This window comes from Aphelocoma coerulescens, chromosome 27 (assembly GCF_041296385.1).
Source record: "Aphelocoma coerulescens isolate FSJ_1873_10779 chromosome 27, UR_Acoe_1.0, whole genome shotgun sequence".
NCBI lineage: Eukaryota > Metazoa > Chordata > Aves > Passeriformes > Corvidae > Aphelocoma > Aphelocoma coerulescens.
In genome coordinates this window covers 4,757,597-4,783,317 of record NC_091040.1, presented here as the reverse complement: position 1 = coordinate 4,783,317, position 25,721 = coordinate 4,757,597, and the positions used below count along the sequence as shown (strand labels likewise).

Here is a 25,721-nt window from a genome sequence, read left to right as displayed (position 1 = left end):
TCTACTCCAAGAATTTTATCTCTCTGACCAAACCATTCTTGTCTTCATGCTCAGCAGTGCCTCTGCCTAAGTCAAATGGTCTGATCTCCTCCCAGCCACCCTGCGCTGATCTCGCGCCTCTTGGTCCTGATGGTTCTTGCATTGCAGCCTGTGCCCAACCCGGGGGATGGCAGCAGCTGTGTGCTGAGCAGAGCAGCATCATTGCTCCCACCCTTCTCCTGGTTCCACTCCTGCTCACACAGCCCAGGATGCTGGTGACAGCTCTCGGTGTCTGTGATCATCAGTGACACAGACAATGGCATTGGGTGCACTCTCATAGCACTTTCGGATGTGGTTTATTGGCCATAGGGGTATTCAGCCAAGGTGATGATCTTGGAGGTCTTTTCCAACCTTAATGATTTGTGACTCTCAGCAATGACATGAAGCTGAGGGGAGCAACAGCTACACTAGAGGGGAGGGTTTAAATCCAGAGGGATCTTGACAGACTTGACAGAGGAATGGTCCCATGTGGAACATGGGAACTCCAACAAAGCCAAGTGCAAGGTCCTGCCACTGCTTTGGGGCAATCCTGGAAATCAATAGGGACTATGGGGTGCATGGATGGAGAGCTGCCCTGCAGAGAAGGGCTGCAAAAATGGTCACACAGATGCATCACCCCTGCTCTGAAGGGCAGCTGAAGCATTTGAGGTTTTTCAGTCAGGAAAAGAGCAGGGTCGGGGGCACCTTATTGCTGCCTTTCAGTACATCAAGGGGTGGTGTAAGGAAGTTGGAGACAGACATTATATCAAGTGATTGGACAAGGGGCAGGAGCTTTAAACTGGAATAGGCTAGCTGGAGCTGAGGTACCTATGGCAATGGCAGGAGGTTTGGACAAGATGACCTTTAACAATCTCTTCCAATCAAACCCATTCTATGATCCCATGAAAACATGGGTCTGTGAGAAGGCAGCCCATGGCACTGTGTCTCTCCCTTTCAGAAACCTTTCAGATCCATGTGATCTCCTGGAGTCTGAAGGGAATCCAGTACCTCTGTCTGGTTAGTGATATATTCACTGCTGAGTACTTGTGTCACAGTGTTGAGCTGAGAAAGGAAAAGAGTAAGAAGTGCAAACAAAGTGAATGTTTGTCCCTGGAATGTGTGGGGAAGTTCTATCCTCCCCCAAAAAGGCAGAGAAACTGAGAACCCAGAGGGTCACTCAGTGCACACTGAGCACAGCCAATGCCAGCCTGTGTTGCCAGCCAGTGCAAAACCAGCCCCAACAACCCCCTCCCAGAAACACCCCAGGGCAGCCTCTTTGCATTGGGAGAGGGTCTGCAGGGCAAAGGATGACACAAAGGCATGGGCTGGAATGCAGCAGAATTTAATGGGTCAAAAGAGGGAAAAGAGGGGGATCCAGGTGGAGGCTCCAGGGCAGGGAGCAGCTTTAGCAGCGGAGGCCCCTCATGCCACAGAGGCCACTGCCCAAGCCTGAGAGGCCAAAGCCCCCGGAGCTGATGGACACTCCCTGAGAGCTGAGGATGCTGCCAACAGCAGCCGAGGTGGAGGATCCCACCACGGTGTTCTGTGGGAAGGAGCTGAGGATGGGCCCGGGCAGGGTCACCACCACAGGAGAGGGTTCGATGATGACGGTGGAGTTCTGGCACTGCCGGACACAGGGCTCATTGCAGCTGCTGGCCAGCGGGGTGGGGCCGCAGGGCTGGCAGGGCCGGCACGAGGTGAGGCAGGACATGTCTTGGGGCTGCAGGTGCACCTGGCAGAGAGAGCAGAGAGGAGCAGAGTACAAGGAGTGGGTGTGAAGCAGCCTTTCAGCCCACCATGAGGATGACCCTGTTTCTCTCAGTGGAAAAGACTCCCCAAATCATGACAAAGTCCATGGAGATGCCCACCTGACCAGTAGCTCAGGAGACACGTCAGCCAAGCCCCAGTGTCTGTCTCTGCCTCACCTTCTGCCTCCTTCCCTCACCCATGGCAAGGAGCCCCAGTGCTCCGCTGAACACAAGTGATGTGCTTAGAAATGCATTTGGAGGAGGACAAGGAGGAGGAGAAATGCTCCAAACTCACCTTATTCCCAAGGAGATGGAGACAGGAAGAGTGGATGAGAGAGTGAGGAGAAGGAGGCGCTTTTATACTGCTCCTGAACTGCCCCAGGCCCACAGTCGCTGCACAGGGGCAACAATTTTCCTACAGACTCATCTCCCAAGCACAATATCCTCCCTAATGCCAGAGGGCGTGTTTTGGTTTCCATCAATGCTGCCATTTCATTTCCTCCTTTCTGACATCCCCACTAGGTCATGGGGATCCCTTTCATGTTAAAGGATGAGAAGCCCAAGGATTTGACTTGCAAGAACACATGAGTAATGGTTGGACTCAGTGATCTTGGAGGTCCTTGCCGATCCTCATGATTCTCTGAGTCAATAATTCCCTGATCATTGGCAGGAATCAAGTCTCAAGCAGAGCCCTGGGCCATTGGGCTTCTCAATATCCGGGGGAGGTGTTGGGTGTCTGGACCGTTCCTTGTTCCTCTCTCTCCTTACCTGTGATGTCCTTTGGCTGCAGAATGTGGAGCCTGACCTGGATGTCACACAAGCACAGGCCACTTTTCCAATACGTGCTGCCAGTGCTGAGAACACGTGTGACATGTGAGAGAGCTGCCAAGCACCCTTTTCCCAGTGCCAGGATGGAGCTGCACTTGCTGAAGGGGAATTCAGCCCTGCCTGGAACAAAGCCTGCAGACATCACACCCTCCTGCCTTGGCCTCACCCCAAAAGGCTGACACACGGCCAACGCAATATTAGAGCGTGACTTGTCACTGGTAGGGAGAGTCTCTCCCTGGAAATTTGTCTACTGAAGGCATTCCCTTGTCCTCCTGGGACGCATCCCAGCTGCCTCCATGTCTGCAGGGCAGGGAAGTGCAGTGCTCCTTGGTGTGTTTTGAGAGCTGGTTTTGTACCCAGGGCGCTTTGGAGCGCATCCCCTCGCTGAGCATCCCCAGGCATGTGGCACTGCAGTTTCCCCAGAGCTCTGGTGTGTTGCGGAAATGGAGGAGGTTTCCTGCCCTATCCAGTGGTGCTGGGTTGTTGTGTAGGCTGAGGAGGCATTTGGGGCATGGGAAAGGAGTGGATTTAAGTCCCAATGCCCAGCAGAAGCCATAGAGCTTTGGAGCCCAGGATGTGTCCCAAGCAGTGGGGAGGTATTTTCTGAAACCCCTTCTTTTGTCTCCAGACCACCCAGGAGAGCTCCCCTCCACAGCCAGATGTCTTTGACCTGGAAGATGAGTTCCCTGTGTCCACAGCTGTCCCCCATCAGAGTGTTCTCTTTTTATCCTGGACCTTTCCCGTTCCTTGGACCATGAGGTGCCCCTCTGGTGCTGCCGGCTTTTCCAATCTCTTTTGGTCATGGCAGGTGGCCGTGAAGGCCCATCTGACCTGCCAGATGCCTGACTTGATGGAAGTTGTCATGTTTGAAGTCCAGGGTCTGTAGATTGCTACTCGTAAGCGTCCTGACCATCTCTTCCTCCCTGTCCTCAGCTGCATTCCCTGACTGCTGGCACTAGCCAAAGGGTGTTTGGAGGTGTTTTCTTTGACACCAGCACTTGTGTGCCTGTCACGAGGTTGCACCCATTCATGTCAGTCCAGTCTGTCTGAATGTTGTTCCTCCTCTGCTGTGGGCAAGGTCTCCTTATTCTGCTCTTTCTGAGGAATATCAGGAGCCTGAGCCTGTGAGAAGAAATGTTGCCAGTGAAGACCAAAGGCCAGAAGCCCTGGGGAGCCTTCCCCTTTCCCATAACCCCTGTCCCCAGCGAAGCTGCCCCAGTCAGCCTTGGCTCAAGCCTCCCTTTTGCTGCTGCCCTGTGTGGAAGATCTTCTTGTTGTTTCCCACCACCAGCTTTGCTGATTCTGCTCCAGGTGGGCCTTGGCTTTCCTAAACCCAACCCTGGAATACTGGGACAGCCCAGCTAATGTTCTGCATCAGCAAAGGGCATCAGGACGAAGGGAGAGGAAAGCATTTCCGTGGAGAAGCAGTGGCCAGTGGGCATTGGAGTGAGGTGAGAGCGGGGAGAGAGCAGCAGGCAGGACGTGGTGCCAGGAGAGGAGCCTCTGGATGCTCTGCTGCTCTGTGCGGGGCAGGGCAGAGCTGGGCCTGTCCCCGCAGAGGCAGCTGCCAACAGTGGCAAGGCACTGCCCCCAGCCCACATCCCCTGCCTGCACGGGACCCTCTGGCACGGGGGGCACATGCTGTGCCTGCATGGACACGCTCTGACCGCGGGTATCCTCAGGCCTCGCATGGCACACGTGAAAGGAGCTGCAACACAGAGCAAGCATGTGAGAAATGAGGAAACGAAATGGCAGTGTTTATGGAAATCGAACCACAACGTGTGGCGTTAGGGAGGATATTTTTCTTTGGAGGCGAATGTGTTGGAAAATTACTGTCCTTGTGCAGCGCCTGTGGGCCTGGGGCGGTGCAGGAGCAGTATAAAAGGGGCACCTTCTCCTCGCTCTCTCATCCACTCCTCTCACCTCCATCTCCTTGGGATCAAGGTGAGTCTGAAGCCCTTTCTTTTCTTCCTCCTTTGAGCTTTCTGATCCCATTCTTTGCTTTAATCCCATGTGAGTTCTTGAGAACTGCTTGTCATGGGAGAGGGAAGGGGCAGAAGTTGTGCATGGAGAGAGGCTGGGTTTTGGCTGAAGTTTCTCCTGAGTTCTGGCTCAGGTGTGGAAGTCCCTGGGCTTGGTCGCTCTTCAGGAGATTCTTGGGGGCTTGAGCAAACAGTGAGGCTGTTGGGGCTCTCTGAGCAGCCTCCTGCGGTCTTGTCCTTCTCGTTGCTTTTCTTCATCATGGTGTGCCAACAGACTGCTCTGACATAGCCCTTCCTTGTACTCTGCTCCTCAATGTCCTGTCTGCCAGGTGCACCTGCAGCCCCAAGACATGTCCTGCCTCACCTCGTGCCGGCCCTGCCAGCCCTGCGGCCCCACCCCGCTGGCCAGCAGCTGCAATGAGCCCTGTGTCCAGCAGTGCCAGAACTCCAACGTCATCATCGAACCCTCTCCTGTGGTGGTGACCCTGCCCGGGCCCATCCTCAGCTCCTTCCCACAGAACACCGTGGTGGGATCCTCCACCTCGGCTGCTGTTGGCAGCATCCTCAGCTCTGGTGGAGTGTCCATCAGCTCCGGGGGCTTTGGCCTCTCAGGCTTGGGCAGTGGCCTCTGTGGCATGAGGGGCCTCCCCTGCTAAAGCTGCTGGTGATGGCCCTGGGGAAGGAACCCAGGGATGCACAGGGTGGAAGCGCCCTGGGGACGCAGCACCGGCTTGTTGCTTCCTGAGGGACTGAGCCAGCCCAGCCCATGCCTTGCAGAAGGACAGGGCCAGCCTGGGCTCTCGGGAAGCACGGCCCATCCCTGCCTGTGCCCTCTGCCACTCTCTGCTTTCCCTCCTGTGTCCTTGTTGCCTTGTGCTCCCCTGGGCTGTGAGCCGCACTCAGCCAGCCTGGGGAGGAGCTGCTGGCCCTGCTCCCTCTCTGGATCAGGCAGATCTCTGCTGGGATCTCTGCCACAGACATGTGACAGAGTTTGTTAGGTGACCCTGGTGCTTTCTGCACTGAGGCTTCCCCTCAGAGCGACCTTGTTTGTTCTCTTTTGACTCATTAAATTTCTGTTGCATCCCAGCCCATGCCTCTGTGTCATCCTTTCCCTGTTATTGGTCTCCCAAGAATCCCAGGGAGAGAAGTGTTGCTCTGGAATGGTTCTGTGAGACAGATTCAGGAGAAGGTGTTTCAGTGCCTTTTAGGACAGGAGAGTTAAATGTGCTTTATCACAGTATTGCTGCTTTCTAACCTTTTCCATGTGTCTGTGTTACGACCCACTGCAGAAGGCGGGGGGTAACGCAGGTTCTTGCTAACACATCCCTTGAGATTGATTAGAGAGAACCAACACTGAATGGTCCGTGTTTGTAAGTTCACACACGGAGGGTTTATTGTAGAACAGTGTGATTGCACAGGAAGACACGTCTGTAGCCATTTTGGTTATTATTCTCTATAGCAACACAACAACATGAAAGCACTGCAAGATGAAAATGCAACCACATCACCCAGGGATGTGCACAAGGCAAAAGAAAGGAAGAGAGATAAAGGGCAAGATTGTGAAGATCTCTGCAACCATAGGCCCTGTGATTAGACTTGGTTGCTGCGCAGTCTTGGTCAAAGTGGTTGCCGACTGGACCTGTCAGGTTGTGGGGGAAGTCTCAAAGAAGTGGTGAGGAAAAGTCCCTGGGAAAATCCACAGAACACAAAATCTGTTGGGTTTATATTCACTCTGTTTCAGGTGGGGACGCCCAGGTTCCTCCCCTGGAGCGGGGAGCTTCACACTGCATCATGTAAAATGTTCCGGAGCCCTTGACACCTTCTAAGACAACCCAGCTGCCCGTCACACCCAGCTCAGTTGCATTGTTTTTGGCCCAATATGGCCCATCAACAGATATGAACACTGTCAGGCCACACACGAATGTCCTGGTGCTTCCCCTGCGGGAGGAGATGGACCCCCACAACCCAGTGGTCTGTGCAAGGGAGGGCAACTTAGAGTGGCAGGAGGCACCAGCATCTACCTCCTGTCTCGTTTGAAGCCCATCATTCACCCTCTGTCTTATTAGATCAGAGGTTGGCCATCCAAAGCTCACCTCCCTCAGTTCCCCAAAGCACGCTGGTCTCCACAAATGGGGGAATGCTTTGAGTCATTATCCCTTGAGAGTTCAGTGTCTCACAGTCTTCAGGTGGATAGAATGAGTCAAACCTCTTCACTGACCCTGTCTACTCCAAGAATTTTATCTCTCTGACCAAACCATTCTTGTCTTCATGCTCAGCAGTGCCTCTGCCTAAGTCAAATGGTCTGATCTCCTCCCAGCCACCCTGCGCTGATCTCGCGCCTCTTGGTCCTGATGGTTCTTGCATTGCAGCCTGTGCCCAACCCGGGGGATGGCAGCAGCTGTGTGCTGAGCAGAGCAGCATCATTGCTCCCACCCTTCTCCTGGTTCCACTCCTGCTCACACAGCCCAGGATGCTGGTGACAGCTCTCGGTGTCTGTGATCATCAGTGACACGGACAATGGCATTGGGTGCACTCTCATAGCACTTTCGGATGTGGTTTATTGGCCATAGGGGTATTCAGCCAAGGTGATGATCTTGGAGGTCTTTTCCAACCTTAATGATTTGTGACTCTCAGCAATGACATGAAGCTGAGGGGAGCAACAGCTACACTAGAGGGGAGGGTTTAAATCCAGAGGGATCTTGACAGACTTGACAGAGGAATGGTCCCATGTGGAACATGGGAACTCCAACAAAGCCAAGTGCAAGGTCCTGCCACTGCTTTGGGGCAATCCTGGAAATCAGTAGGGACTATGGGGTGCATGGATGGAGAGCTGCCCTGCAGAGAAGGGCTGCAAAAATGGTCACACAGATGCATCACCCCTGCTCTGAAGGGCAGCTGAAGCATTTGAGGTTTTTCAGTCAGGAAAAGAGCAGGGTCGGGGGCACCTTATTGCTGCCTTTCAGTACATCAAGGGGTGGTGTAAGGAAGTTGGAGACAGACATTATATCAAGTGATTGGACAAGGGGCAGGAGCTTTAAACTGGAATAGGCTAGCTGGAGCTGAGGTACCTATGGCAATGGCAGGAGGTTTGGACAAGATGACCTTTAACAATCTCTTCCAATCAAACCCATTCTATGATCCCATGATAACATGGGTCTGTGAGAAGGCAGCCCATGGCACTGTGTCTCTCCCTTTCAGAAACCTTTCAGATCCATGAGATCTCCTGGAGTCTGAAGGGAATCCAGTACCTCTGTCTGGTTAGTGATATATTCACTGCTGAGTACTTGTGTCACAGTGTTGAGCTGAGAAAGGAAAAGAGTAAGAAGTGCAAACAAAGTGAATGTTTGTCCCTGGAATGTGTGGGGAAGTTCTATCCTCCCCCAAAAAGGCCGAGAAACTGAGAACCCAGAGGGTCACTCAGTGCACACTGAGCACAGCCAATGCCAGCCTGTGTTGCCAGCCAGTGCAAAACCAGCCCCAACAACCCCCTCCCAGAAACACCCCAGGGCAGCCTCTCTGCTTTGGGAGAGGGTCTGCAGGGCAAAGGATGACACAAAGGCATGGGCTGGAATGCAGCAGAATTTAATGGGTCAAAAGAGGGAAAAGAGGGGGATCCAGGTGGAGGCTCCAGGGCAGGGAGCAGCTTTAGCCGGGGAGGCCCCTCATGCCACAGAGGCCACTGCCCAAGCCTGAGAGGCCAAAGCCCCCGGAGCTGATGGACACTCCCTGAGAGCTGAGGATGCTGCCAACAGCAGCCGAGGTGGAGGATCCCACCACGGTGTTCTGTGGGAAGGAGCTGAGGATGGGCCCGGGCAGGGTCACCACCACAGGAGAGGGTTCGATGATGACGTTGGAGTTCTGGCACTGCTGGACACAGGGCTCATTGCAGCTGCTGGCCAGCGGGGTGGGGCCGCAGGGCTGGCAGGGCCGGCACGAGGTGAGGCAGGACATGTCTTGGGGCTGCAGGTGCACCTGGCAGAGAGAGCAGAGAGGAGCAGAGTACAAGGAGTGGGTGTGAAGCAGCCTTTCAGCCCACCATGAGGATGACCCTGTTTCTCTCAGTGGAAAAGACTCCCCAAATCATGACAAAGTCCATGGAGATGCCCACCTGACCAGTAGCTCAGGAGACACGTCAGCCAAGCCCCAGTGTCTGTCTCTGCCTCACCTTCTGCCTCCTTCCCTCACCCATGGCAAGGAGCCCCAGTGCTCAGCTGAACACAAGTGATGTGCTTAGAAATGCATTTGGAGGAGGACAAGGAGGAGGAGAAATGCTCCAAACTCACCTTATTCCCAAGGAGCTGGAGACAGGGAGAGTGGATGAGAGAGTGAGGAGAAGGAGGCGCTTTTATACTGCTCCTGAACTGCCCCAGGCCCACAGTCGCTGCACAGGGGCAACAATTTTCCTACAGACTCATCTCCCAAGCACAATATCCTCCCTAATGCCACAGGGCGTGTTTTGGTTTCCATCAATGCTGCCATTTCATTTCCTCCTTTCTGACATCCCCACTAGGTCATGGGGATCCCTTTCATGTTAAAGGATGAGAAGCCCAAGGATTTGACTTGCAAGAACACGTGAGTAATGGTTGGACTCAATGATCTTAGAGGTCCTTGCCGATCCTCATGATTCTCTGAGTCAATAATTCCCTGATCATTGGCAGGAATCAAGTCTCAAGCAGAGCCCTGGGCCATTGGGCTTCTCAATATCCGGGGGAGGTGTTGGGTGTCTGGACCGTTCCTTGTTCCTCTCTCTCCTTACCTGTGATGTCCTTTGGCTGCAGAATGTGGAGCCTGACCTGGATGTCACACAAGCACAGGCCACTTTTCCAATACGTGCTGCCAGTGCTGAGAACACGTGTGACATGTGAGAGAGCTGCCAAGCACCCTTTTCCCAGTGCCAGGATGGAGCTGCACTTGCTGAAGGGGAATTCAGCCCTGCCTGGAACAAAGCCTGCAGACATCACACCCTCCTGCCTTGGCCTCACCCCAAAAGGCTGACACACGGCCAACGCAATATTAGAGCGTGACTTGTCACTGGTAGGGAGAGTCTCTCCCTGGAAATTTGTCTACTGAAGGCATTCCCTTGTCCTCCTGGGACGCATCCCAGCTGCCTCCATGTCTGCAGGGCAGGGAAGTGCAGTGCTCCTTGGTGTGTTTTGAGAGCTGGTTTTGTACCCAGGGCGCTTTGGAGCGCATCCCCTCGCTGAGCATCCCCAGGCATGTGGCACTGCAGTTTCCCCAGAGCTCTGGTGTGTTGCGGAAATGGAGGAGGTTTCCTGCCCTATCCAGTGGTGCTGGGTTGTTGTGTAGGCTGAGGAGGCATTTGGGGCATGGGAAAGGAGTGGATTTAAGTCCCAATGCCCAGCAGAAGCCATAGAGCTTTGGAGCCCAGGATGTGTCCCAAGCAGTGGGGAGGTATTTTCTGAAACCCCTTCTTTTGTCTCCAGACCACCCAGGAGAGCTCCCCTCCACAGCCAGATGTCTTTGACCTGGAAGATGAGTTCCCTGTGTCCACAGCTGTCCCCCATCAGAGTGTTCTCTTTTTATCCTGGACCTTTCCCGTTCCTTGGACCATGAGGTGCCCCTCTGGTGCTGCCGGCTTTTCCAATCTCTTTTGGTCATGGCAGGTGGCCGTGAAGGCCCATCTGACCTGCCAGATGCCTGACTTGATGGAAGTTGTCATGTTTGAAGTCCAGGGTCTGTAGATTGCTACTCGTAAGCGTCCTGACCATCTCTTCCTCCCTGTCCTCAGCTGCATTCCCTGACTGCTGGCACTAGCCAAAGGGTGTTTGGAGGTGTTTTCTTTGACACCAGCACTTGTGTGCCTGTCACGAGGTTGCACCCATTCATGTCAGTCCAGTCTGTCTGAATGTTGTTCCTCCTCTGCTGTGGGCAAGGTCTCCTTATTCTGCTCTTTCTGAGGAATATCAGGAGCCTGAGCCTGTGAGAAGAAATGTTGCCAGTGAAGACCAAAGGCCAGAAGCCCTGGGGAGCCTTCCCCTTTCCCATAACCCCTGTCCCCAGCGAAGCTGCCCCAGTCAGCCTTGGCTCAAGCCTCCCTTTTGCTGCTGCCCTGTGTGGAAGATCTTCTTGTTGTTTCCCACCACCAGCTTTGCTGATTCTGCTCCAGGTGGGCCTTGGCTTTCCTAAACCCAACCCTGGAATACTGGGACAGCCCAGCTAATGTTCTGCATCAGCAAAGGGCATCAGGACGAAGGGAGAGGAAAGCATTTCCGTGGAGAAGCAGTGGCCAGTGGGCATTGGAGTGAGGTGAGAGCGGGGAGAGAGCAGCAGGCAGGACGTGGTGCCAGGAGAGGAGCCTCTGGATGCTCTGCTGCTCTGTGCGGGGCAGGGCAGAGCTGGGCCTGTCCCCGCAGAGGCAGCTGCCAACAGTGGCAAGGCACTGCCCCCAGCCCACATCCCCTGCCTGCACGGGACCCTCTGGCACGGGGGGCACATGCTGTGCCTGCATGGACACGCTCTGACCGCGGGTATCCTCAGGCCTCGCATGGCACACGTGAAAGGAGCTGCAACACAGAGCAAGCATGTGAGAAATGAGGAAACGAAATGGCAGTGTTTATGGAAATCGAACCACAACGTGTGGCGTTAGGGAGGATATTTTTCTTTGGAGGCGAATGTGTTGGAAAATTACTGTCCTTGTGCAGCGCCTGTGGGCCTGGGGCGGTGCAGGAGCAGTATAAAAGGGGCACCTTCTCCTCGCTCTCTCATCCACTCCTCTCACCTCCATCTCCTTGGGATCAAGGTGAGTCTGAAGCCCTTTCTTTTCTTCCTCCTTTGAGCTTTCTGATCCCATTCTTTGCTTTAATCCCATGTGAGTTCTTGAGAACTGCTTGTCATGGGAGAGGGAAGGGGCAGAAGTTGTGCATGGAGAGAGGCTGGGTTTTGGCTGAAGTTTCTCCTGAGTTCTGGCTCAGGTGTGGAAGTCCCTGGGCTTGGTCGCTCTTCAGGAGATTCTTGGGGGCTTGAGCAAACAGTGAGGCTGTTGGGGCTCTCTGAGCAGCCTCCTGCGGTCTTGTCCTTCTCGTTGCTTTTCTTCATCATGGTGTGCCAACAGACTGCTCTGACATAGCCCTTCCTTGTACTCTGCTCCTCAATGTCCTGTCTGCCAGGTGCACCTGCAGCCCCAAGACATGTCCTGCCTCACCTCGTGCCGGCCCTGCCAGCCCTGCGGCCCCACCCCACTGGCCAGCAGCTGCAATGAGCCCTGTGTCCAGCAGTGCCAGAACTCCAACGTCATCATCGAACCCTCTCCTGTGGTGGTGACCCTGCCCGGGCCCATCCTCAGCTCCTTCCCACAGAACACCGTGGTGGGATCCTCCACCTCGGCTGCTGTTGGCAGCATCCTCAGCTCTGGTGGAGTGTCCATCAGCTCCGGGGGCTTTGGCCTCTCAGGCTTGGGCAGTGGCCTCTGTGGCATGAGGGGCCTCCCCTGCTAAAGCTGCTGGTGATGGCCCTGGGGAAGGAACCCAGGGATGCACAGGGTGGAAGCGCCCTGGGGACGCAGCACCGGCTTGTTGCTTCCTGAGGGACTGAGCCAGCCCAGCCCATGCCTTGCAGAAGGACAGGGCCAGCCTGGGCTCTCGGGAAGCACGGCCCATCCCTGCCTGTGCCCTCTGCCACTCTCTGCTTTCCCTCCTGTGTCCTTGTTGCCTTGTGCTCCCCTGGGCTGTGAGCCGCACTCAGCCAGCCTGGGGAGGAGCTGCTGGCCCTGCTCCCTCTCTGGATCAGGCAGATCTCTGCTGGGATCTCTGCCACAGACATGTGACAGAGTTTGTTAGGTGACCCTGGTGCTTTCTGCACTGAGGCTTCCCCTCAGAGCGACCTTGTTTGTTCTCTTTTGACTCATTAAATTTCTGTTGCATCCCAGCCCATGCCTCTGTGTCATCCTTTCCCTGTTATTGGTCTCCCAAGAATCCCAGGGAGAGAAGTGTTGCTCTGGAATGGTTCTGTGAGACAGATTCAGGAGAAGGTGTTTCAGTGCCTTTTAGGACAGGAGAGTTAAATGTGCTTTATCACAGTATTGCTGCTTTCTAACCTTTTCCATGTGTCTGTGTTACGACCCACTGCAGAAGGCGGGGGGTAACGCAGGTTCTTGCTAACACATCCCTTGAGATTGATTAGAGAGAACCAACACTGAATGGTCCGTGTTTGTAAGTTCACACACGGAGGGTTTATTGTAGAACAGTGTGATTGCACAGGAAGACACGTCTGTAGCCATTTTGGTTATTATTCTCTATAGCAACACAACAACATGAAAGCACTGCAAGATGAAAATGCAACCACATCACCCAGGGATGTGCACAAGGCAAAAGAAAGGAAGAGAGATAAAGGGCAAGATTGTGAAGATCTCTGCAACCATAGGCCCTGTGATTAGACTTGGTTGCTGCGCAGTCTTGGTCAAAGTGGTTGCCGACTGGACCTGTCAGGTTGTGGGGGAAGTCTCAAAGAAGTGGTGAGGAAAAGTCCCTGGGAAAATCCACAGAACACAAAATCTGTTGGGTTTATATTCACTCTGTTTCAGGTGGGGACGCCCAGGTTCCTCCCCTGGAGCGGGGAGCTTCACACTGCATCATGTAAAATGTTCCGGAGCCCTTGACACCTTCTAAGACAACCCAGCTGCCCGTCACACCCAGCTCAGTTGCATTGTTTTTGGCCCAATATGGCCCATCAACAGATATGAACACTGTCAGGCCACACACGAATGTCCTGGTGCTTCCCCTGCGGGAGGAGATGGACCCCCACAACCCAGTGGTCTGTGCAAGGGAGGGCAACTTAGAGTGGCAGGAGGCACCAGCATCTACCTCCTGTCTCGTTTGAAGCCCATCATTCACCCTCTGTCTTATTAGATCAGAGGTTGGCCATCCAAAGCTCACCTCCCTCAGTTCCCCAAAGCACGCTGGTCTCCACAAATGGGGGAATGCTTTGAGTCATTATCCCTTGAGAGTTCAGTGTCTCACAGTCTTCAGGTGGATAGAATGAGTCAAACCTCTTCACTGACCCTGTCTACTCCAAGAATTTTATCTCTCTGACCAAACCATTCTTGTCTTCATGCTCAGCAGTGCCTCTGCCTAAGTCAAATGGTCTGATCTCCTCCCAGCCACCCTGCGCTGATCTCGCGCCTCTTGGTCCTGATGGTTCTTGCATTGCAGCCTGTGCCCAACCCGGGGGATGGCAGCAGCTGTGTGCTGAGCAGAGCAGCATCATTGCTCCCACCCTTCTCCTGGTTCCACTCCTGCTCACACAGCCCAGGATGCTGGTGACAGCTCTCGGTGTCTGTGATCATCAGTGACACGGACAATGGCATTGGGTGCACTCTCATAGCACTTTCGGATGTGGTTTATTGGCCATAGGGGTATTCAGCCAAGGTGATGATCTTGGAGGTCTTTTCCAACCTTAATGATTTGTGACTCTCAGCAATGACATGAAGCTGAGGGGAGCAACAGCTACACTAGAGGGGAGGGTTTAAATCCAGAGGGATCTTGACAGACTTGACAGAGGAATGGTCCCATGTGGAACATGGGAACTCCAACAAAGCCAAGTGCAAGGTCCTGCCACTGCTTTGGGGCAATCCTGGAAATCAATAGGGACTATGGGGTGCATGGATGGAGAGCTGCCCTGCAGAGAAGGGCTGCAAAAATGGTCACACAGATGCATCACCCCTGCTCTGAAGGGCAGCTGAAGCATTTGAGGTTTTTCAGTCAGGAAAAGAGCAGGGTCGGGGGCACCTTATTGCTGCCTTTCAGTACATCAAGGGGTGGTGTAAGGAAGTTGGAGACAGACATTATATCAAGTGATTGGACAAGGGGCAGGAGCTTTAAACTGGAATAGGCTAGCTGGAGCTGAGGTACCTATGGCAATGGCAGGAGGTTTGGACAAGATGACCTTTAACAATCTCTTCCAATCAAACCCATTCTATGATCCCATGAAAACATGGGTCTGTGAGAAGGCAGCCCATGGCACTGTGTCTCTCCCTTTCAGAAACCTTTCAGATCCATGTGATCTCCTGGAGTCTGAAGGGAATCCAGTACCTCTGTCTGGTTAGTGATATATTCACTGCTGAGTACTTGTGTCACAGTGTTGAGCTGAGAAAGGAAAAGAGTAAGAAGTGCAAACAAAGTGAATGTTTGTCCCTGGAATGTGTGGGGAAGTTCTATCCTCCCCCAAAAAGGCAGAGAAACTGAGAACCCAGAGGGTCACTCAGTGCACACTGAGCACAGCCAATGCCAGCCTGTGTTGCCAGCCAGTGCAAAACCAGCCCCAACAACCCCCTCCCAGAAACACCCCAGGGCAGCCTCTTTGCATTGGGAGAGGGTCTGCAGGGCAAAGGATGACACAAAGGCATGGGCTGGAATGCAGCAGAATTTAATGGGTCAAAAGAGGGAAAAGAGGGGGATCCAGGTGGAGGCTCCAGGGCAGGGAGCAGCTTTAGCAGCGGAGGCCCCTCATGCCACAGAGGCCACTGCCCAAGCCTGAGAGGCCAAAGCCCCCGGAGCTGATGGACACTCCCTGAGAGCTGAGGATGCTGCCAACAGCAGCCGAGGTGGAGGATCCCACCACGGTGTTCTGTGGGAAGGAGCTGAGGATGGGCCCGGGCAGGGTCACCACCACAGGAGAGGGTTCGATGATGACGGTGGAGTTCTGGCACTGCCGGACACAGGGCTCATTGCAGCTGCTGGCCAGCGGGGTGGGGCCGCAGGGCTGGCAGGGCCGGCACGAGGTGAGGCAGGACATGTCTTGGGGCTGCAGGTGCACCTGGCAGAGAGAGCAGAGAGGAGCAGAGTACAAGGAGTGGGTGTGAAGCAGCCTTTCAGCCCACCATGAGGATGACCCTGTTTCTCTCAGTGGAAAAGACTCCCCAAATCATGACAAAGTCCATGGAGATGCCCACCTGACCAGTAGCTCAGGAGACACGTCAGCCAAGCCCCAGTGTCTGTCTCTGCCTCACCTTCTGCCTCCTTCCCTCACCCATGGCAAGGAGCCCCAGTGCTCCGCTGAACACAAGTGATGTGCTTAGAAATGCATTTGGAGGAGGACAAGGAGGAGGAGAAATGCTCCAAACTCACCTTATTCCCAAGGAGATGGAGACAGGAAGAGTGGATGAGAGAGTGAGGAGAAGGAGGCGCTTTTATACTGCTCCTGAACTGCCCCAGGCCCACAGTCGCTGCACAGGGGCAACAATTTTCCTACAGACTCATCTCCCAAGCACAATATCCTCCCTAATGCCAGAGGGCGTGTTTTGGTTTCCATCAATGCTGCCATTTCATTTCCTCCTTTCTGACATCCCCACTAGGTCATGGGGATCCCTTTCATGTTAAAGGATGAGAAGCCCAAGGATTTGACTTGCAAGAACACATGAGTAATGGTTGGACTCAGTGATCTTGGAGGTCCTTGCCGATCCTCATGATTCTCTGAGTCAATAATTCCCTGATCATTGGCAGGAATCAAGTCTCAAGCAGAGCCCTGGGCCATTGGGCTTCTCAATATCCGGGGGAGGTGTTGGGTGTCTGGACCGTTCCTTGTTCCTCTCTCTCCTTACCTGTGATGTCCTTTGGCTGCAGAATGTGGAGCCTGACCTGGATGTCACACAAGCACAGGCCACTTTTCCAATACGTGCTGCCAGTGCTGAGAACACGTGTGACATGTGAGAGAGCTGCCAAGCACCCTTTTCCCAGTGCCAGGATGGAGCTGCACTTGCTGAAGGGGAATTCAGCCCTGCCTGGAACAAAGCCTGCAGACATCACACCCTCCTGCCTTGGCCTCACCCCAAAAGGCTGACACACGGCCAACGCAATATTAGAGCGTGACTTGTCACTGGTAGGGAGAGTCTCTCCCTGGAAATTTGTCTACTGAAGGCATTCCCTTGTCCTCCTGGGACGCATCCCAGCTGCCTCCATGTCTGCAGGGCAGGGAAGTGCAGTGCTCCTTGGTGTGTTTTGAGAGCTGGTTTTGTACCCAGGGCGCTTTGGAGCGCATCCCCTCGCTGAGCATCCCCAGGCATGTGGCACTGCAGTTTCCCCAGAGCTCTGGTGTGTTGCGGAAATGGAGGAGGTTTCCTGCCCTATCCAGTGGTGCTGGGTTGTTGTGTAGGCTGAGGAGGCATTTGGGGCATGGGAAAGGAGTGGATTTAAGTCCCAATGCCCAGCAGAAGCCATAGAGCTTTGGAGCCCAGGATGTGTCCCAAGCAGTGGGGAGGTATTTTCTGAAACCCCTTCTTTTGTCTCCAGACCACCCAGGAGAGCTCCCCTCCACAGCCAGATGTCTTTGACCTGGAAGATGAGTTCCCCGTGTCCACAGCTGTCCCCCATCAGAGTGTTCTCTTTTTATCCTGGACCTTTCCCGTTCCTTGGACCATGAGGTGCCCCTCTGGTGCTGCCGGCTTTTCCAATCTCTTTTGGTCATGGCAGGTGGCCGTGAAGGCCCATCTGACCTGCCAGATGCCTGACTTGATGGAAGTTGTCATGTTTGAAGTCCAGGGTCTGTAGATTGCTACTCGTAAGCGTCCTGACCATCTCTTCCTCCCTGTCCTCAGCTGCATTCCCTGACTGCTGGCACTAGCCAAAGGGTGTTTGGAGGTGTTTTCTTTGACACCAGCACTTGTGTGCCTGTCACGAGGTTGCACCCATTCATGTCAGTCCAGTCTGTCTGAATGTTGTTCCTCCTCTGCTGTGGGCAAGGTCTCCTTATTCTGCTCTTTCTGAGGAATATCAGGAGCCTGAGCCTGTGAGAAGAAATGTTGCCAGTGAAGACCAAAGGCCAGAAGCCCTGGGGAGCCTTCCCCTTTCCCATAACCCCTGTCCCCAGCGAAGCTGCCCCAGTCAGCCTTGGCTCAAGCCTCCCTTTTGCTGCTGCCCTGTGTGGAAGATCTTCTTGTTGTTTCCCACCACCAGCTTTGCTGATTCTGCTCCAGGTGGGCCTTGGCTTTCCTAAACCCAACCCTGGAATACTGGGACAGCCCAGCTAATGTTCTGCATCAGCAAAGGGCATCAGGACGAAGGGAGAGGAAAGCATTTCCGTGGAGAAGCAGTGGCCAGTGGGCATTGGAGTGAGGTGAGAGCGGGGAGAGAGCAGCAGGCAGGACGTGGTGCCAGGAGAGGAGCCTCTGGATGCTCTGCTGCTCTGTGCGGGGCAGGGCAGAGCTGGGCCTGTCCCCGCAGAGGCAGCTGCCAACAGTGGCAAGGCACTGCCCCCAGCCCACATCCCCTGCCTGCACGGGACCCTCTGGCACGGGGGGCACATGCTGTGCCTGCATGGACACGCTCTGACCGCGGGTATCCTCAGGCCTCGCATGGCACACGTGAAAGGAGCTGCAACACAGAGCAAGCATGTGAGAAATGAGGAAACGAAATGGCAGTGTTTATGGAAATCGAACCACAACGTGTGGCGTTAGGGAGGATATTTTTCTTTGGAGGCGAATGTGTTGGAAAATTACTGTCCTTGTGCAGCGCCTGTGGGCCTGGGGCGGTGCAGGAGCAGTATAAAAGGGGCACCTTCTCCTCGCTCTCTCATCCACTCCTCTCACCTCCATCTCCTTGGGATCAAGGTGAGTCTGAAGCCCTTTCTTTTCTTCCTCCTTTGAGCTTTCTGATCCCATTCTTTGCTTTAATCCCATGTGAGTTCTTGAGAACTGCTTGTCATGGGAGAGGGAAGGGGCAGAAGTTGTGCATGGAGAGAGGCTGGGTTTTGGCTGAAGTTTCTCCTGAGTTCTGGCTCAGGTGTGGAAGTCCCTGGGCTTGGTCGCTCTTCAGGAGATTCTTGGGGGCTTGAGCAAACAGTGAGGCTGTTGGGGCTCTCTGAGCAGCCTCCTGCGGTCTTGTCCTTCTCGTTGCTTTTCTTCATCATGGTGTGCCAACAGACTGCTCTGACATAGCCCTTCCTTGTACTCTGCTCCTCAATGTCCTGTCTGCCAGGTGCACCTGCAGCCCCAAGACATGTCCTGCCTCACCTCGTGCCGGCCCTGCCAGCCCTGCGGCCCCACCCCGCTGGCCAGCAGCTGCAATGAGCCCTGTGTCCAGCAGTGCCAGAACTCCAACGTCATCATCGAACCCTCTCCTGTGGTGGTGACCCTGCCCGGGCCCATCCTCAGCTCCTTCCCACAGAACACCGTGGTGGGATCCTCCACCTCGGCTGCTGTTGGCAGCATCCTCAGCTCTGGTGGAGTGTCCATCAGCTCCGGGGGCTTTGGCCTCTCAGGCTTGGGCAGTGGCCTCTGTGGCATGAGGGGCCTCCCCTGCTAAAGCTGCTGGTGATGGCCCTGGGGAAGGAACCCAGGGATGCACAGGGTGGAAGCGCCCTGGGGACGCAGCACCGGCTTGTTGCTTCCTGAGGGACTGAGCCAGCCCAGCCCATGCCTTGCAGAAGGACAGGGCCAGCCTGGGCTCTCGGGAAGCACGGCCCATCCCTGCCTGTGCCCTCTGCCACTCTCTCCTTTCCCTCCTGTGTCCTTGTTGCCTTGTGCTCCCCTGGGCTGTGAGCCGCACTCAGCCAGCCTGGCGAGGAGCTGCTGGCCCTGCTCCCTCTCTGGATCAGGCAGATCTCTGCTGGGATCTCTGCCACAGACATGTGACAGAGTTTGTTAGGTGACCCTGGTGCTTTCTGCGCTGAGGCTTCCCCTCAGAGCGACCTTGTTTGTTCTCTTTTGACTCATTAAATTTCTGTTGCATCCCAGCCCATGCCTCTGTGTCATCCTTTCCCTGTTATTGGTCTCCCACGATTCCCAGGGAGAGAAGTGTTGCTCTGGAATGGTTCTGTGAGACAGATTCAGGAGGAGGTGTTTCAGTGCCTTTTAGGACAGGAGAGTTAAATGTGCTTTATCACAGTATTGCTGCTTTCTAACCTTTTCCATGTGTCTGTGTTACGACCCACTGCAGAAGGCGGGGGGTAACGCAGGTTCTTGCTAACATATCCCTTGAGATTGATTAGAGAGAACCAACACTGAATGGTCCGTGTTTGTAAGTTCACACACGGAGGGTTTATTGTAGAACAGTGTGATTGCACAGGAAGACACGTCTGTAGCCATTTTGGTTATTATTCTCTATAGCAACACAACAACATGAAAGCACTGCAAGATGAAAATGCAACCACATCACCCAGGGATGTGCACAAGGCAAAAGAAAGGAAGAGAGATAAAGGGCAAGATTGTGAAGATCTCTGCAACCATAGGCCCTGTGATTAGACTTGGTTGCTGCGCAGTCTTGGTCAAAGTGGTTGCCGACTGGACCTGTCAGGTTGTGGGGGAAGTCTCAAAGAAGTGGTGAGGAAAAGTCCCTGGGAAAATCCACAGAACACAAAATCTGTTGGGTTTATATTCACTCTGTTTCAGGTGGGGACGCCCAGGTTCCTCCCCTGGAGCGGGGAGCTTCACACTGCATCATGTAAAATGTTCCGGAGCCCTTGACACCTTCTAAGACAACCCAGCTGCCCGTCACACCCAGCTCAGTTGCATTGTTTTTGGCCCAATATGGCCCATCAACAGATATGAACACTGTCAGGCCACACACGAATGTCCTGGTGCTTCCCCTGCGGGAGGAGATGGACCCCCACAACCCAGTGGTCTGTGCAAGGGAGGGCAACTTAGAGTGGCAGGAGGCACCAGCATCTACCTCCTGTCTCGTTTGAAGCCCATCATTCACCCTCTGTCTTATTAGATCAGAGGTTGGCCATCCAAAGCTCACCTCCCTCAGTTCCCCAAAGCACGCTGGTCTCCACAAATGGGGGAATGCTTTGAGTCATTATCCCTTGAGAGTTCAGTGTCTCACAGTCTTCAGGTGGATAGAATGAGTCAAACCTCTTCACTGACCCTGTCTACTCCAAGAATTTTATCTCTCTGACCAAACCATTCTTGTCTTCATGCTCAGCAGTGCCTCTGCCTAAGTCAAATGGTCTGATCTCCTCCCAGCCACCCTGCGCTGATCTCGCGCCTCTTGGTCCTGATGGTTCTTGCATTGCAGCCTGTGCCCAACCCGGGGGATGGCAGCAGCTGTGTGCTGAGCAGAGCAGCATCATTGCTCCCACCCTTCTCCTGGTTCCACTCCTGCTCACACAGCCCAGGATGCTGGTGACAGCTCTCGGTGTCTGTGATCATCAGTGACACGGACAATGGCATTGGGTGCACTCTCATAGCACTTTCGGATGTGGTTTATTGGCCATAGGGGTATTCAGCCAAGGTGATGATCTTGGAGGTCTTTTCCAACCTTAATGATTTGTGACTCTCAGCAATGACATGAAGCTGAGGGGAGCAACAGCTACACTAGAGGGGAGGGTTTAAATCCAGAGGGATCTTGACAGACTTGACAGAGGAATGGTCCCATGTGGAACATGGGAACTCCAACAAAGCCAAGTGCAAGGTCCTGCCACTGCTTTGGGGCAATCCTGGAAATCAATAGGGACTATGGGGTGCATGGATGGAGAGCTGCCCTGCAGAGAAGGGCTGCAAAAATGGTCACACAGATGCATCACCCCTGCTCTGAAGGGCAGCTGAAGCATTTGAGGTTTTTCAGTCAGGAAAAGAGCAGGGTCGGGGGCACCTTATTGCTGCCTTTCAGTACATCAAGGGGTGGTGTAAGGAAGTTGGAGACAGACATTATATCAAGTGATTGGACAAGGGGCAGGAGCTTTAAACTGGAATAGGCTAGCTGGAGCTGAGGTACCTATGGCAATGGCAGGAGGTTTGGACAAGATGACCTTTAACAATCTCTTCCAATCAAACCCATTCTATGATCCCATGAAAACATGGGTCTGTGAGAAGGCAGCCCATGGCACTGTGTCTCTCCCTTTCAGAAACCTTTCAGATCCATGTGATCTCCTGGAGTCTGAAGGGAATCCAGTACCTCTGTCTGGTTAGTGATATATTCACTGCTGAGTACTTGTGTCACAGTGTTGAGCTGAGAAAGGAAAAGAGTAAGAAGTGCAAACAAAGTGAATGTTTGTCCCTGGAATGTGTGGGGAAGTTCTATCCTCCCCCAAAAAGGCAGAGAAACTGAGAACCCAGAGGGTCACTCAGTGCACACTGAGCACAGCCAATGCCAGCCTGTGTTGCCAGCCAGTGCAAAACCAGCCCCAACAACCCCCTCCCAGAAACACCCCAGGGCAGCCTCTTTGCATTGGGAGAGGGTCTGCAGGGCAAAGGATGACACAAAGGCATGGGCTGGAATGCAGCAGAATTTAATGGGTCAAAAGAGGGAAAAGAGGGGGATCCAGGTGGAGGCTCCAGGGCAGGGAGCAGCTTTAGCAGCGGAGGCCCCTCATGCCACAGAGGCCACTGCCCAAGCCTGAGAGGCCAAAGCCCCCGGAGCTGATGGACACTCCCTGAGAGCTGAGGATGCTGCCAACAGCAGCCGAGGTGGAGGATCCCACCACGGTGTTCTGTGGGAAGGAGCTGAGGATGGGCCCGGGCAGGGTCACCACCACAGGAGAGGGTTCGATGATGACGGTGGAGTTCTGGCACTGCCGGACACAGGGCTCATTGCAGCTGCTGGCCAGCGGGGTGGGGCCGCAGGGCTGGCAGGGCCGGCACGAGGTGAGGCAGGACATGTCTTGGGGCTGCAGGTGCACCTGGCAGAGAGAGCAGAGAGGAGCAGAGTACAAGGAGTGGGTGTGAAGCAGCCTTTCAGCCCACCATGAGGATGACCCTGTTTCTCTCAGTGGAAAAGACTCCCCAAATCATGACAAAGTCCATGGAGATGCCCACCTGACCAGTAGCTCAGGAGACACGTCAGCCAAGCCCCAGTGTCTGTCTCTGCCTCACCTTCTGCCTCCTTCCCTCACCCATGGCAAGGAGCCCCAGTGCTCCGCTGAACACAAGTGATGTGCTTAGAAATGCATTTGGAGGAGGACAAGGAGGAGGAGAAATGCTCCAAACTCACCTTATTCCCAAGGAGATGGAGACAGGAAGAGTGGATGAGAGAGTGAGGAGAAGGAGGCGCTTTTATACTGCTCCTGAACTGCCCCAGGCCCACAGTCGCTGCACAGGGGCAACAATTTTCCTACAGACTCATCTCCCAAGCACAATATCCTCCCTAATGCCACAGGGCGTGTTTTGGTTTCCATCAATGCTGCCATTTCATTTCCTCCTTTCTGACATCCCCACTAGGTCATGGGGATCCCTTTCATGTTAAAGGATGAGAAGCCCAAGGATTTGACTTGCAAGAACACATGAGTAATGGTTGGACTCAGTGATCTTGGAGGTCCTTGCCGATCCTCATGATTCTCTGAGTCAATAATTCCCTGATCATTGGCAGGAATCAAGTCTCAAGCAGAGCCCTGGGCCATTGGGCTTCTCAATATCCGGGGGAGGTGTTGGGTGTCTGGACCGTTCCTTGTTCCTCTCTCTCCTTACCTGTGATGTCCTTTGGCTGCAGAATGTGGAGCCTGACCTGGATGTCACACAAGCACAGGCCACTTTTCCAATACGTGCTGCCAGTGCTGAGAACACGTGTGACATGTGAGAGAGCTGCCAAGCACCCTTTTCCCAGTGCCAGGATGGAGCTGCACTTGCTGAAGGGGAATTCAGCCCTGCCTGGAACAAAGCCTGCAGACATCACACCCTCCTGCCTTGGCCTCACCCCAAAAGGCTGACACACGGCCAACGCAATATTAGAGCGTGACTTGTCACTGGTAGGGAGAGTCTCTCCCTGGAAATTTGTCTACTGAAGGCATTCCCTTGTCCTCCTGGGACGCATCCCAGCTGCCTCCATGTCTGCAGGGCAGGGAAGTGCAGTGCTCCTTGGTGTGTTTTGAGAGCTGGTTTTGTACCCAGGGCGCTTTGGAGCACATCCCCTCGCTGAGCATCCCCAGGCATGTGGCACTGCAGTTTCCCCAGAGCTCTGGTGTGTTGCGGAAATGGAGGAGGTTTCCTGCCCTATCCAGTGGTGCTGGGTTGTTGTGTAGGCTGAGGAGGCATTTGGGGCATGGGAAAGGAGTGGATTTAAGTCCCAATGCCCAGCAGAAGCCATAGAGCTTTGGAGCCCAGGATGTGTCCCAAGCAGTGGGGAGGTATTTTCTGAAACCCCTTCTTTTGTCTCCAGACCACCCAGGAGAGCTCCCCTCCACAGCCAGATGTCTTTGACCTGGAAGATGAGTTCCCTGTGTCCACAGCTGTCCCCCATCAGAGTGTTCTCTTTTTATCCTGGACCTTTCCCGTTCCTTGGACCATGAGGTGCCCCTCTGGTGCTGCCGGCTTTTCCAATCTCTTTTGGTCATGGCAGGTGGCCGTGAAGGCCCATCTGACCTGCCAGATGCCTGACTTGATGGAAGTTGTCATGTTTGAAGTCCAGGGTCTGTAGATTGCTACTCGTAAGCGTCCTGACCATCTCTTCCTCCCTGTCCTCAGCTGCATTCCCTGACTGCTGGCACTAGCCAAAGGGTGTTTGGAGGTGTTTTCTTTGACACCAGCACTTGTGTGCCTGTCACGAGGTTGCACCCATTCATGTCAGTCCAGTCTGTCTGAATGTTGTTCCTCCTCTGCTGTGGGCAAGGTCTCCTTATTCTGCTCTTTCTGAGGAATATCAGGAGCCTGAGCCTGTGAGAAGAAATGTTGCCAGTGAAGACCAAAGGCCAGAAGCCCTGGGGAGCCTTCCCCTTTCCCATAACCCCTGTCCCCAGCGAAGCTGCCCCAGTCAGCCTTGGCTCAAGCCTCCCTTTTGCTGCTGCCCTGTGTGGAAGATCTTCTTGTTGTTTCCCACCACCAGCTTTGCTGATTCTGCTCCAGGTGGGCCTTGGCTTTCCTAAACCCAACCCTGGAATACTGGGACAGCCCAGCTAATGTTCTGCATCAGCAAAGGGCATCAGGACGAAGGGAGAGGAAAGCATTTCCGTGGAGAAGCAGTGGCCAGTGGGCATTGGAGTGAGGTGAGAGCGGGGAGAGAGCAGCAGGCAGGACGTGGTGCCAGGAGAGGAGCCTCTGGATGCTCTGCTGCTCTGTGCGGGGCAGGGCAGAGCTGGGCCTGTCCCCGCAGAGGCAGCTGCCAACAGTGGCAAGGCACTGCCCCCAGCCCACATCCCCTGCCTGCACGGGACCCTCTGGCACGGGGGGCACATGCTGTGCCTGCATGGACACGCTCTGACCGCGGGTATCCTCAGGCCTCGCATGGCACACGTGAAAGGAGCTGCAACACAGAGCAAGCATGTGAGAAATGAGGAAACGAAATGGCAGTGTTTATGGAAATCGAACCACAACGTGTGGCGTTAGGGAGGATATTTTTCTTTGGAGGCGAATGTGTTGGAAAATTACTGTCCTTGTGCAGCGCCTGTGGGCCTGGGGCGGTGCAGGAGCAGTATAAAAGGGGCACCTTCTCCTCGCTCTCTCATCCACTCCTCTCACCTCCATCTCCTTGGGATCAAGGTGAGTCTGAAGCCCTTTCTTTTCTTCCTCCTTTGAGCTTTCTGATCCCATTCTTTGCTTTAATCCCATGTGAGTTCTTGAGAACTGCTTGTCATGGGAGAGGGAAGGGGCAGAAGTTGTGCATGGAGAGAGGCTGGGTTTTGGCTGAAGTTTCTCCTGAGTTCTGGCTCAGGTGTGGAAGTCCCTGGGCTTGGTCGCTCTTCAGGAGATTCTTGGGGGCTTGAGCAAACAGTGAGGCTGTTGGGGCTCTCTGAGCAGCCTCCTGCGGTCTTGTCCTTCTCGTTGCTTTTCTTCATCATGGTGTGCCAACAGACTGCTCTGACATAGCCCTTCCTTGTACTCTGCTCCTCAATGTCCTGTCTGCCAGGTGCACCTGCAGCCCCAAGACATGTCCTGCCTCACCTCGTGCCGGCCCTGCCAGCCCTGCGGCCCCACCCCGCTGGCCAGCAGCTGCAATGAGCCCTGTGTCCAGCAGTGCCAGAACTCCAACGTCATCATCGAACCCTCTCCTGTGGTGGTGACCCTGCCCGGGCCCATCCTCAGCTCCTTCCCACAGAACACCGTGGTGGGATCCTCCACCTCGGCTGCTGTTGGCAGCATCCTCAGCTCTGGTGGAGTGTCCATCAGCTCCGGGGGCTTTGGCCTCTCAGGCTTGGGCAGTGGCCTCTGTGGCATGAGGGGCCTCCCCTGCTAAAGCTGCTGGTGATGGCCCTGGGGAAGGAACCCAGGGATGCACAGGGTGGAAGCGCCCTGGGGACGCAGCACCGGCTTGTTGCTTCCTGAGGGACT

The 25,721-nt window shown here is 54.5% G+C and overlaps 7 protein-coding genes across 7 annotated transcripts; 3 read left to right on the top strand and 4 right to left on the bottom strand.

Moving 5' to 3' along the window:
- Window positions 1-1,423: 1,423 nt before the first annotated feature.
- Window positions 1,424-4,928, bottom strand: LOC138099297 (feather keratin 1-like). The gene is made up of 3 exons (XM_068996458.1): window positions 4,904-4,928; window positions 2,062-2,099; window positions 1,424-1,750 (listed from the first exon to the last, which is right to left on the bottom strand). The coding sequence occupies exons 1-3, from the start codon at window positions 4,926-4,928 to the stop codon at window positions 1,424-1,426; spliced, it is 390 nt and encodes a 129-aa protein (XP_068852559.1).
- Window positions 4,927-5,232, top strand: LOC138099125 (feather keratin Cos1-1/Cos1-3/Cos2-1-like). Its single transcript, XM_068996190.1, has one exon. It carries the CDS (start codon window positions 4,927-4,929, stop codon window positions 5,230-5,232), a length of 306 nt encoding a protein of 101 aa, XP_068852291.1.
- Window positions 5,233-8,221: 2,989 nt separating this feature from the next.
- Window positions 8,222-9,769, bottom strand: LOC138099124 (feather keratin 1-like). The gene is made up of 3 exons (XM_068996189.1): window positions 9,749-9,769; window positions 8,860-8,874; window positions 8,222-8,548 (listed from the first exon to the last, which is right to left on the bottom strand). The coding sequence occupies exons 1-3, from the start codon at window positions 9,767-9,769 to the stop codon at window positions 8,222-8,224; spliced, it is 363 nt and encodes a 120-aa protein (XP_068852290.1).
- A 5,250-nt stretch (window positions 9,770-15,019) lies between these two features.
- LOC138099284 (feather keratin 1-like) lies at window positions 15,020-18,524 on the bottom strand. The gene is made up of 3 exons (XM_068996448.1): window positions 18,500-18,524; window positions 15,658-15,695; window positions 15,020-15,346 (listed from the first exon to the last, which is right to left on the bottom strand). The coding sequence occupies exons 1-3, from the start codon at window positions 18,522-18,524 to the stop codon at window positions 15,020-15,022; spliced, it is 390 nt and encodes a 129-aa protein (XP_068852549.1).
- Window positions 18,062-18,828, top strand: LOC138099285 (feather keratin Cos1-1/Cos1-3/Cos2-1-like). The gene is made up of 2 exons (XM_068996449.1): window positions 18,062-18,134; window positions 18,521-18,828. The coding sequence occupies exon 2, from the start codon at window positions 18,523-18,525 to the stop codon at window positions 18,826-18,828; it is 306 nt and encodes a 101-aa protein (XP_068852550.1). The 5' UTR covers window positions 18,062-18,134; window positions 18,521-18,522.
- A 2,989-nt stretch (window positions 18,829-21,817) lies between these two features.
- Window positions 21,818-25,322, bottom strand: LOC138099265 (feather keratin 1-like). The gene is made up of 3 exons (XM_068996410.1): window positions 25,298-25,322; window positions 22,456-22,493; window positions 21,818-22,144 (listed from the first exon to the last, which is right to left on the bottom strand). Exons 1-3 carry the CDS (start codon window positions 25,320-25,322, stop codon window positions 21,818-21,820), a joined length of 390 nt encoding a protein of 129 aa, XP_068852511.1.
- Window positions 24,860-25,626, top strand: LOC138099266 (feather keratin Cos1-1/Cos1-3/Cos2-1-like). Its single transcript, XM_068996411.1, has 2 exons — window positions 24,860-24,932; window positions 25,319-25,626. The coding sequence occupies exon 2, from the start codon at window positions 25,321-25,323 to the stop codon at window positions 25,624-25,626; it is 306 nt and encodes a 101-aa protein (XP_068852512.1). The 5' UTR covers window positions 24,860-24,932; window positions 25,319-25,320.
- The last annotated feature ends 95 nt before the right edge of the window (window positions 25,627-25,721 follow it).

Bases quoted from the DNA above. Each gene is read 5' to 3' on its own strand.
- LOC138099125 (XM_068996190.1), top strand. From the start codon at position 4,927: ATGTCCTGCCTCACCTCGTGCCGGCCCTGCCAGCCCTGCGGCCCCACC.
- LOC138099284 (XM_068996448.1), bottom strand. From the start codon at position 18,524: ATGTCTTGGGGCTGCAGGTGCACCT. The intron at 15,696-18,499 runs GGCAGACAGGAC...CTCCTCACTCTC, and splicing joins TTGGGGCTGCAGGTGCACCT to TCATCCACTCTTCCTGTCTC. The intron at 15,347-15,657 runs GTGAGTTTGGAG...TCTCTCTGCCAG, and splicing joins TCCATCTCCTTGGGAATAAG to GTGCACCTGCAGCCCCAAGA.
- LOC138099297 (XM_068996458.1), bottom strand. From the start codon at position 4,928: ATGTCTTGGGGCTGCAGGTGCACCT. The intron at 2,100-4,903 runs GGCAGACAGGAC...CTCCTCACTCTC, and splicing joins TTGGGGCTGCAGGTGCACCT to TCATCCACTCTTCCTGTCTC. The intron at 1,751-2,061 runs GTGAGTTTGGAG...TCTCTCTGCCAG, and splicing joins TCCATCTCCTTGGGAATAAG to GTGCACCTGCAGCCCCAAGA.
- LOC138099265 (XM_068996410.1), bottom strand. From the start codon at position 25,322: ATGTCTTGGGGCTGCAGGTGCACCT. The intron at 22,494-25,297 runs GGCAGACAGGAC...CTCCTCACTCTC, and splicing joins TTGGGGCTGCAGGTGCACCT to TCATCCACTCTTCCTGTCTC. The intron at 22,145-22,455 runs GTGAGTTTGGAG...TCTCTCTGCCAG, and splicing joins TCCATCTCCTTGGGAATAAG to GTGCACCTGCAGCCCCAAGA.
- LOC138099285 (XM_068996449.1), top strand. From the start codon at position 18,523: ATGTCCTGCCTCACCTCGTGCCGGCCCTGCCAGCCCTGCGGCCCCACC.
- LOC138099124 (XM_068996189.1), bottom strand. From the start codon at position 9,769: ATGCGCTCCAAAGCGCCCTGG.
- LOC138099266 (XM_068996411.1), top strand. From the start codon at position 25,321: ATGTCCTGCCTCACCTCGTGCCGGCCCTGCCAGCCCTGCGGCCCCACC.